The 11,813-nt window shown below is 35.3% G+C and overlaps 2 protein-coding genes across 2 annotated transcripts; both read right to left on the minus strand.

Moving 5' to 3' along the window:
* Window positions 1-402: 402 nt before the first annotated feature.
* On the minus strand, window positions 403-1,344 carry LOC126494211 (taste receptor type 2 member 102-like). The gene has a single exon (XM_050131471.1). It carries the CDS (start codon window positions 1,333-1,335, stop codon window positions 403-405), a length of 933 nt encoding a protein of 310 aa, XP_049987428.1. The 5' UTR covers window positions 1,336-1,344.
* Window positions 1,345-8,704: 7,360 nt separating this feature from the next.
* LOC126494212 (taste receptor type 2 member 124-like) lies at window positions 8,705-11,366 on the minus strand. Its single transcript, XM_050131472.1, is given in 2 exon segments — window positions 8,705-8,739; window positions 10,472-11,366. Coding segments are annotated over 2 exon segments (930 nt in total).
* Window positions 11,367-11,813: the final 447 nt, after the last annotated feature.

Here is an 11,813-nt window from a genome sequence, read left to right on the forward strand (position 1 = left end):
AATGGGTTCATGGTATAATCAAGTGATCCCATCGAATGCCCAACATAATGAAGAGTTTAAAATTGGTCACTAAGAGCCTATATTAGAGTTTTGTAGTTAGAATATAAGTAGATAATTGTGTATTTACATTTTAAAAAATTAGTTCTTAATAGTATTAAATGAAGATTACATCTATTAATAATTTCTTCAATGAATTTCAAAACATAAATAATACATATTTTACATAGAAATAATATTAACCATGTATACTTAATGTTTTTGGGTAAAAGAAAATGATATACATTTTTGAAAATCTATAACATAATGCAAGAAGCCAAAGAGAGGAATAAAATTGTCCTCGAACTACTTCCTCATAGATTTCTTTGTTATCTAGAACACATGATTGTATATTGTCTGGATGCCTTAGGCAGTTGGTATATTCTTTTCTTTCAGCCGACATCTAAGATGCCTCAGTATCAAAAGAGAATTTTGCTTTAATTTAGAGTTTCCTAGAACCAGGATTAATGAGTGGGTTGAAGGATACATGAGTCCAGTTATCATACAAATAATGTGAACCAGTTCACTGTGATGTTTCTCAGCAATCCATGCTGTCAGAAGGGACAGGATGTAAGTAGCATAGAGCAGAAGGAAGGAGACTATAATTTCCAAGGCATTTGTGTGTGCCTTGGTGTTGGGATCTTTGTGTCCTCTGGCATTGAGCTGCATTTTCTGGCGATGTTTCCACAAAGAGAAGATTAACAGGAGAAAAGAGATCAAAGCCAGTGAGAATGGTGTTACAGAGAACAGAGTCATGTTGAATAACATCAGCTCTGAAAACAAGGAAAGTCCCATATCCATGGAATTCACAGTACTATTTCTTCCATATTGATGGATCTTCTCTTCAAGAGTGATGCTCGTCTTTATCAGATTTGCAAGCAAGAAGACCAAGCTTCCAAGCAGTACCCCCACAATCAGTTGTTTAAGTCTCCATTTCAAGTAGTGAAAGATCTTCCAGGAGAAATTAGCTATTCTGAGTAAATAAAAGATGCTAAGGGCTGTGGCAAGCCAGAGACTGAAGTGACTAGAAAGCATCCAGCTAAAATAAAGAATTTTTAATTCTGTTCCAATCACAAATACTGCTGAATCACATATAGTGTTGAACCAAATATATATTTCCCAGATTAGAGTAATTCTTGAAATTGCCAATGTAAGAAGGATTTTATCCATTAAGGAAAATTTTTGTTTAGTGATGCAGTCCAAGAAGTTTAACAGCACTATGAACCCATTGCTCAGATTCCCAAAAATGAACTCCGCAACTATTATTATAGTAGCAAAGGTATGCAGAACAGGTTCCATGCTCAGAAAAAGCTCTGTGTCTAATAGCACTATCATGTGCTGTCCAAGTGCCCCATGGGTGGCCCAAATGTGATATTAAATTCTCTCTTCCCTTTGTTCCAGATCCTTCTGTATTCTCTGACCATACAACAAGCTGAACATTTCCTGATTGACATTTAATCTGCACATTTTCTTGTTAATTTTTCCCAACAATTCTTGCTAGAGTCCTTGCTAATATATTTGTCCACACATGGGCTGAAATGTTCCGCAGATGATTTAGAAAAGAAAACAAATTCAAATTTGCTGATATGCAAATCAAGATATATTCTGTTTTGCATTTTCAGCATGTTTCACATTAAGGGAATTTGGTTGGGCTCCTTGAGATCTAAGGTGATTGGTTATATTGCCACTGAAGACTTAGGGGAAACTCAGAGATGAGTTTGCATTGTTTCATAAGAATTCCGTTTTCCCCAGAGTTCAGGCTTCATCCTTCTAACACTGAGAGTAGAAGATGGAAACAAAAAAAGAAAGAATGATTCATGTGAAAAATCATTACCACTCTGTTATTTCTCTCTCTCTCTCTCTCTCTCTCTCTCTCTCTCTCTCTCTCTCTCTCTCTCTCTCTCTCTATTGTTTCTCTCTCTCTCTCTCTGGAAAATCAGCAAAAAAAAAAAAAAATAAAAAAATAGGAAAATGACTAATTTGATATTTGTGTCAACAAAATACTTGCAATACTACTTTATCTTGACTACAAATAAGTATACCTTTACTGTTTTATGAGAAAATATTTTATCTCATAAATACATGATTTGTAATTTTAAAAGGTCTGTATTTTATTAGTCATATACAGTTGATCAGGTGATTTTCAGAGCATGAAGATATTTACCACTTCTAAAATTACATCATCTTTGCTATCTCTTTTCCATGGTCTTATTCATATACATCAAGGAATTTAAAATCCAGGCACAGAAGAGCTAGTTATTTGGAGTTGGGGAGATAGAAAAGATATTCTGAGTTGCAGGGTAGAATGAATATACATCTCTTAATTGATCATGAATATCAACCTCCTACTGCACAAAGCTCAGGGAACTTCACTGGATGATGAGGAGAAAACTGTGAGATGGCAATATCTGGACATGATACGGATGTTGTATTCACCAACTCACAGTAGCTGTAGTGGCCTGTACAAGATCAGGCCTGTCAAAATCTCAGCAGAGGTGGGAGAGCAACCTGAAGTCCCATCTATACTGAAAGAGTTTTGAAAGTTGATGTCCATCCCAGTAGGTAGAGTCAGTTTCCTTTGGAGACGTGGGATTTAGAAGATTATCAATGCCTTATCAGACTAAAATCTATTCATTTGGATATGGGTACCTCTAATTGGGTATTGGGAATTATTAATAACAAAATTATATAAGTTGAGTATGAAATTTGTAAGGAAATAGTATGGACTATTATGATTGGTATACAGAGTATAAATGTATGACACTTTGAAAAAATAAAAAAGGTTTTAAATAAATAAATGAAAATAACTTAAAAGATTCTATAAAATTGGTTTATACATGCATAGTGTTATGTATTTAAAATTTAGATTTACTTATTTTAATTTATAGATATAAATGTTTTGCCTGAATATATGTATGTATACCACATGCATGCCTAAAGCAGTCAAAAGCTGTCAATGGATCGTCTGGAATTGCAGTTACAGTGGTTATGCCCCCACAATGTAGAACTGGGAATTGAACCTGGGTCCTCTACAAGGGCAGCAAGTACTTTTAACTGCTGAATCCCTATTCCAGTATATTGATTTTATCTCTTTGTTAGAGGTTCAGTCACAGGCCTTGTGCATTCTGTATAAACTCTCCACCAGGGAACTTCACCAACATCACTCTCTGTACTCCTACAGGTCATTGTAGAGTCCTTTGCCCAACGTGATCTGATAACGCCATGTAAAACCTGAGAGGACTTAAAAATGAGAGAGAAAGAGAGAGAAAGAGAGAGAGAGAGAGAGAGAGAGAGAGAGAGAGAGAGAGAGAGAGAGAGAGACGAGAGAGAGAGACGAGAGAGAGAGAGAGAGAGAGAGAGAGAGAGAGAGAGAGAGAGAGAGAGAGAGAGAGAGAGAGAGAGAGAGAGAGAGAGAGAGTTTAATACAGCTTTTTGTTGGCGGAATGCCGCAGAGAAATTTTCCTGACTCAGCAGCCTCAGCAGGAAAAAAGCTGTGCCATTTTAAAACACGGCTTCCTAGGCCCTGCCACTGGTGCAAACTCTGGCTATGGTGCATTTCTGGGCCTGGACATTTGTGTGCCCACTGAGGGTTGGGAATAAAGTAGTTGAGACCATGCCAATGGCTCACCACTCCCCACCTGCACCTTCAGGCGGCAGGATCAAGTTTACTAGGCATGCACAAGTGGGAGAACATGTCCAATTCCCGCCACCATACACAGAGATGTTTCCAGGCTGTGCAGTCGTCTACAGATTTTTTTTGTAACTCAGATAAAAAGCTCGTTCTCAGAGTTAAAGTGCTGAGTGTGGGTCCCACCTGGAGATTAAAAAAAAAAAAAAAAAAGCCGCACAGTTTTAAAATGCTGGCTTTCTGGGCTATGCTCCTAGCGTGACCTCTGTCTCTTGTAGGAGACAGAGAATTTGGATGGGGTTTTGTGAGTAAAGTGCTAAGGCTTGCTTGATGGCAATGTGAACTGATGCGTGCCTGGAACTGTGCTCAGCTCATGGGCACCAAATGGCTGAGGCGGGAGCAGCTCCCTCTTCACTCTACCATGCTAAACTGTGTTGATCTCAGGCATGATCTATCCTAATTACCGTAATAACAGTGCAGTTAAGGCTCAGACTGGGCAGGAAACAGGCGGTACCCTATTCCCCTATGTGGCGCAAGCTAAAGTTTTTAAGAAGCATTTTGAATTTTAGCATTTTAAGAAGTACACCTGAACAGTAAAGAATTACATATTCACAGTAGGACAGATTCAGACATAAAAGACCTCTAAATGCGTCATAATGTTAGATAGACATATGCAGGCTTAGGAGAGAGAAGAGAAAGAATATAGAGAATAAAGTTAATGCTTTAAAGAACGGGTAAAGTCTTTAAAGAGAAAGAGTACAGATAGTTATAGATTGAAAGAAATAAAGAAAAATAAGCCATGTAAAAACTGAAAATTCACAGAGAGTTTGGGTTCTGTATATTGTATTTTCTTTCAATTTTTTGACTGTGAAGGAACTAAATACAGAGAGACATTCCATTATATGGGCTGCTAAGCTAAACCTGCACATATGTTCTAAAGGTATCTTGACTTCAGAATTTGGATCTAAGAATATGATGCTTTGGAAAAGAGAGTCTTCTTTTGTTTTCACAGAGGATGAGACCCTGTGGATTGCTTCTATCCCAATATAGTATGATAGACCATGCCCTCCTGAAAGATTGCTGTGAACACCCTCAAAAAAATACTTCACTCAATTGCTGACTGAAATGAACCTGACACACAGGATATACCATTAAAGACATGATTAACAGTGCCCCTATACAGCAGGAAGAAGTTTGGAGAGAAATAACTATGTCCATATTCCTAGATATTGTTTATAAATGTTCTTTTACATTTAAAGGGGGATATGATATAAATATGAATAATTTACATTGGTATAAATTTTGCCTTACTGATAGAAATTTAAGGTCAATTTTATTATATATATATTTCTGATCTTGATTAAGGTACTGTGATTATGTAGTTCATTTTAAAATGTAATGTATAGTTAGGAAATATAGGTTGTTAATGGATAATCATCAATAATAACCAAGCTTGTAGTCATGATAGTTAGATTTTCTAGATATAGAACTATATTTCAGTTAGATAGGCATTCTTCATATCTTTCAAAGACTACAGAATATGGCATTTAATGTTTTAATAACTTAGGGCAGTTTGTGACAGTGAGACACAGCTGCTCCTGGCAACACCAATCTACTTCAAGAGGAAGATGGGCATCGAAGAGGCTCCTTATGGAGTTTGATAGCCATTTGGGCAAGAAACTGCTCTTGCCTGGACTGTTGCATAAACTGGGCACAAAGAACCTGCAGAGAGAGGACTGCTGAACTTGCCTAAAGGTGAGATGGTTTTTCAGGGTTCCTGCTTCATGAAGGAGTATGCAAGACATTCTGCAGGACACAAAAGAAAGTGACTGAACTGTCTTTGGAATTTCCTGCTTCATAGAAATGTCTACTGGATACTATGGCCCTGTATACTGAAGATGGATGCCCCTACGGTACATAGGAACTTTGGGTGACTGTACAGGCAATGAGCTGTCTGTCATTTATAGAGTTTTGGAAGTTGCTTACTTCTTGCTTACTTAGGTAATATTATATCCGTCTGGAGTCTTTGATGGACTTGAAGAATGGTTAGTTATAGTTTTCCTTTGTTATGGTAAAAGATAAAATAGATATAAATATTGTAACTGTAATTCCTGCTTGATAGCTGTTTTGTTATCTGTAATTTTACTATGTTAAAGTTAAAGCCTTCCATTTAAAAAAAAAAAAAACAGAAAAAAAGGAAACTGGTGTAGGAAAGTCTTTTTTCTATGTGTTGCTTTCATTGGCCAATTAATAAAGAAACTGCTTGGTCTGATAGGTCAGAACATAGGTAGGTGGGGTAGACAGAAGTGAATGCTGGAAGAAAGAAAGCAGAGTCAGGCAGATGCCATTGAAGCTCCAGCCTGACATGGACGTAGGCTAGAATCTTCCTGGTAAGCCACGACCCCATGGTGACATACAGATTATAAGAAATGGGTTGAATCAATATGTAAGACCTAGCCAACAAGAGGTTAAATCTAATGGGCCAGGCAGTGTTTAAATGAATACAGTTTCCAAGTAATTATTTTGGGTAAAGCTAGCCAGATGGCAGAACGCAGCCCACTGTTCCTTCTACACCTGCAGGAAGTAGCCAGACTTGAACTGGCACCCCTATACCCACAGAGTATGTGATGTTTAGTTGAAAGTGTCACCCCAGCTGCTGACATGCATATGCCCAAAGAGTATGGAATGTTTGGATTAAGGCTTCACCTCAGCCCCTGGCATCCATATATCCAAAATGTCTCGAATGTTTGGGTGGAAAGAACAAGCTGTGGGCTGCATCCCTGCCATCTGGCTCCTAGCCACGTGGCTAGCTTATGCCCAGAAATAATTACACGGAAACTGTATTCTTTTAAACACTGCTTAGCCCATTAGTTCTAGCCTCTTAATGGGTAATTCTCACATCTAGGTTAACCCATTTCTCTTCATGTGTGTATCACCAGTCTTACCGGGAAAGATTCAGCATGTCTGACCTGGCAGCTTGCTCCATCACATCTGACCTGGAGAGGAGAGGCATGGCGTCTGCCTCACTTCCTCTTCCTCCCAGCATTCTGTTCTGTTTACTCCTCCCACCTATGTTCTAACCTATCAGGCCAAGCAGTTTCTTTATTAACTAACCAATGACCTTCCTCCATCAGGAAAGTCCCATCACAAGCTCTTCCTGTGGGAGTAGCCTCAGTCCAGATTCCACCCCCAAGAAAGCCCGCCAAACAGTGGTCCCTCTTCAGTAATGTTCATGATCACTCCCACAGGGTATTTAAGCTGCTCCCCAGGGAACAAACATATAGATTTCTGGTCTTCCTTCCCCATCTCCTCTCTGAGGGCTTATGAGGGCACCTGGGAGCACTGGCATCCATTAAACCTGGGCTTTTTCTTTTAAAAAAAAAATCAGTTTTATTTGGTCTAATTTTTATTATTGCATTAGTGGAGAGGTTTACTGGGAAGTAAAAACTTTTCATCAACATACACCCTTCTATGACCATAGGTGTTATGGTTCCCATCACACAGTGCTATGGCTAGTACTTCGACATTCCAGAGTCATCCATGCACCAACAAGCAGTAAGGCAAATTACATAGCCACTCAAGATCCTCAGGCCTTATGTGACATAAATTCAACATGGTCACATCACCTATGCATGACCCAGCTAAGTAAGGCCCCGTGTGCATACATGAGGTAGCTTTTAAAAGCTGGACATGTCCACTCCATACTCTCCCTGCAACTTTCTCAGGCCTTTATGCATATGTCTTTCTTTTTAATAAACTCTTCATATGGGTTTTGTTGTGTGTTTTGTGATCTGTTCTGGATCGCACCCCATAACTTCAGCAGGACAATTCAACAAACCATATAAGCAGATATAGCACAATTCTTTAAGACAAATGAGAATGAAATTTGATTTTGAAGCAAGAGTCTAATATAATAATTTGATCAGCATTTGGTTCAGTGTTTACTATATGTGGAGCTGAAACATTGAATTAGTAATAATAAATTATAAGACCTATAACTAAAATACATAATAATTGTAATGTATAATTAAATAAAATGTACATTATAATTCTTATGTATAATTGTATACATATTTTATACATATTAGTGTATATATAAAATAGTTATAATATGTTAATAAAACATTGAATAAATATTTGAATCCTTCTTCAAAAGCAACAAAAAATGATACTTAACAGATTATAAACAAAATAAGAAAAGTAAACAGTTATTAAACTGTCACGAGGAATACAACATATTTAAGAATTTTTCATACCATAGGAAAATATTACATTTGGATGATATCAGTAGTATTTTGATTGCATTTATTTTTAATTAATCTGAGAAAAAAATGAATCAGAATACTGTATGTTTAGGAAAAATATCAGCGATTCAGAAACACAAAAATCTTATGGTTTTGGAAGCATTTATTTCTTTCTCAAAATCAAATAGCGTTTGATTATCAGAAACAAATTAAAACTTAGCCAAATTGATACAATCATCTTTATAATGTGACTAACAATCCCATATTGAGAATGATTGAATTAAATTTATAGATAAAGCTCCACCTAAATGATTGCAGTCAATATCAAGGATAATGATTTGCCTGTCGGCATGCAAAGTTAGAAGGAATCAAATGAACACATTGCACTTCTTAAAGATTGAAACTTCAGGAAGAGCAGCAGATATAACTCCTTTATGTGCATTTAAGTAAATTAAGATGAAGATTAGACCTGAAGAATCTCTGACCTAGGATAGTTAATACCAATAAGTTTTATTTATAACAGCCAATGATTGGAAACCATTTATAGGTCATCAGAAGGTAAAGTGGCTTATCTTCAATGTACTATCCATTACAGTTCTGGAATACCACTTACCAGGACGACCCGGGAACCACTATAATATAATCATAGTTTTTTTTTTTTTTTGTTATAGTCCTTGTATGCTAATAATACTCATTTTAAATTGCTTGGTTTAATTTACACATTTATGCAGATGTACAACATAGGTCAATAGAAAGGCCTTAGTTTTATATTATTATTAATTATGTTAATATTTTGTCATTTGCTGAATGCAGCCAACTTGTTGAAAGCAACTGTGAGAAAAACAAATATTTACCATAAATGTTGGAAGTAACATATGGATAAGGGTTTTTAAGTATTTTTAAATTCTTCTCTTATACAATTCCAACCTCTGTTTTCTCTCCCTCTATTCCTCCCAATACCTACCCCCTACTAACATGTCCCCTCTCCTCCATATTCTCTCCTCCTCTGTTTCCCTTCAGAAAAAAAGCAGGCCTCACAGAGATATTAGCTGAACAAAGAAAGCTTAACAAGCTACAATTCAACTAGACACAAACCCTTTTATCAGTATGGATGAGGCAACCCAGTTGGAGGAAAAAAGTCCCAAGAGCAAGCAAACGGGTGAGAGATACCTCCTCTCCTACTATTAGGAGTTCTACAAAAGCACCAAGCAACAACCAAAACATATTTCCACAGACCCATATAGGCTCCATGATTTTGATGTTTGCAATTTGCAGGGCTATTCTGGTTCAATGAAGTAGTGTCAGTAAAGTAACTACTATAATTTCAAAACCCTGAGGTAAGATTGACCAATAAAAAGGTTTAATTTTAACACAGTATTTCCATACTTATAAATCATTTTATACACTGTAATTATGAGCAAAAGTAATAAGCCAAAACTTCTCTATTTCAGTTCTAAATAACTTCAGTCAAAATCCTTAATTCAATTAAACATAGTTTCATGATCTAATAAAATAATTACATCAAGTGCCTCCCCCAATGTATAATATAAAATGGGTTACTTGCAGCCAACAGGTTTGATGTTCAAAAGTAGAATATGAATAACGAATTGTAGCTGTTTCTAACTGGTAAGGGTAAAGATTCATGATTTCCTCTAAAAGGTTATAAATTGTATATAATACAAAAATGTTCATCATAAATATTTAACATTTTTAGGTAAGAAGAAATTGTATATACACTTTGAAAAAAGACTGCAGTGATCTTCATGGTGTTAGAAAAAAAGAAATACAATACTTTTGAACTGTGGGCAGAAATAAAACTTTCTTCATAAATTTATTTTAATTAAGAAATTTGTTACAGCAACAGGAAAGGTAAGTAAAATGGGTAAATGAATTCTACTATTTTGAGTATAGCATATATACTATCACAGACTATATACTTGCTGAATAGGAGCTACATGCTTTAAAATAAGATGCATTTTTAGCAACCAGAACCAAGAATACATAATGTAGATTCATAATTAGATATCTGTTACCCAGTATTGCCATCAAGTTGATTTAGGTCTTACCATTATTACTCACTTCTTTTTAGGATATATTTGTCTCTAGGCAAAATGTTTATAGTGGAGCTTTTGTGATTTGCATAAACTTCCCAGGACTCTTGTCCCATGATTTCTCAAAAAAAAAAAAAATAAAAATAAAAAAAAAAAAAAAGAAAAAAAAAAAAATGAAAAAATAAAAATGAAAAAATAGAAATAATAAAAAAAAAAAAAAAAAAAAAAAAAAAAATGAACTTAAAAATAAAAAAAAAAAATAAATAAAAAAAATAAAAAAAAAATAAATAAAAAAAAAAAATAATATTACTAATAAAATAAAATAAAAAAAAAAAAAAAAAAAAAAAAAAATATATAATAATAAAAAAAAAATAAAGAAAAAAAAAAATAAAAAAAATAAAAAAAAAGGAAAAAAATTAAAAAACTAAATAATAAAAAAAATTTTATAAAAAAAAAAAAAAAAAATAATTAGAATAAAAAAAAAAAAAGAAAATAAAAATATTTCAGACTACATCCCAGATGACTCAATATCAAAAGAGAAGTATGCTTTAATTTAGCATTACCTAGAATAAGAAATAATGAATGGGATGAAGGATACATGAGTCCAGTTAAAATGCAAATAATATGAAACAGTTCAATGTGATGTTTCTCAGTAATCCATGATGTCAGAAGGGACAGAATGTAAGTAGCATAGAGCAGAAGGAAGGAGACTATAATTTTCATGGCATTTGTATGTGCATTGGTATTGAGGTCTCCATGTCCTCTGGCATTGAGCTACATATTATGACAATGTTTCCACAAAGAAAAAATTAACAGGAGAAAAGAGATCAAAGCCAATGAAAATGGTGATAGAGAGAACATAGCTGTGTAGAATAAGAACAGCTCTGAAAATAGTGCAAACTCTGTCTCCAAGGAATTCACAGTTGTGTTTCCTCCATATTGACGGAATCTCTCTTCAAGAGTGATGCTCATTTTTATCAGATTTGCAAGCAAAAAGGCCAAGCTTCCCAGCAGTACCCCCACAATCAATTGTTTAAGTCTACATTTCAAGTAGTGAAAGATCTGCCAGGAGAAATTAGCTATTCTGAGTAAATAAAAGATGCTAAGGGCCGTGGCAAGCCAGAGATTGAAGTGGCCAGATAGTATAGAGCAGAACATAGCTATTTTTAATTCTTCTTTGGTAATAAATGAAATTGATTGAGTTTTAACCCAAATAAATAGTACTTCCCAGATGAGAGTAATTCTGGAAATGGCCAAGATAATGAGGATTTGATCAACTGGAGAAAGCTCTCCTTTATTGACCCAGTCAAAGCAGTTTTCCACCATTATCAATCCATTGCTCAAATTCCCCAAAATGAACTCGGCAACTACTACAGTAGTGGAGATGCTGTGCAGGACAGGTCCCATGTTGAAACACAGAAAACTCAAAGTCTAATAGCACCGCCTATCACATGCTGAGTAAATGTCTGGCATATGGTTCAATGTGCAGCTAAATTCTTCCTCTCTTCGTCCTCCTCTTTCTCCAGTCTCCTATTTTAAAGCAAGACAGCCATCTCTCATTTGGCATTGAATTTGCACATATTCTTGTTAAGTATTTTTCTGCAGTTCTCCGATGAGTCCTAACTAATGTTTTTATATGTTTGCCGTTGGCTATAATATTCAGCAGATGATGTGGAAACCAAGCTCACATTTGCTGATATGCAAATTAAGAAATACTCTTTCCCACTCTTTTGCATCTTTGGCATTTTTCAGATTTAGGACGTTTGGTTGTGCCAACTTGAGTTCTAAAGTACAAAGTTCCAAAAGTCTGATTCAGCAAATATAAAGTTGAACAGAGGTTTTGTATTCAAGAGT

This window comes from Alexandromys fortis, unplaced genomic scaffold, assembly GCF_014885135.2.
Source record: "Alexandromys fortis isolate MF-2015 unplaced genomic scaffold, M_Fortis_MF-2015_v1.1 scaffold_353, whole genome shotgun sequence".
NCBI classification, from domain to species: Eukaryota; Metazoa; Chordata; class Mammalia; order Rodentia; family Cricetidae; genus Alexandromys; species Alexandromys fortis.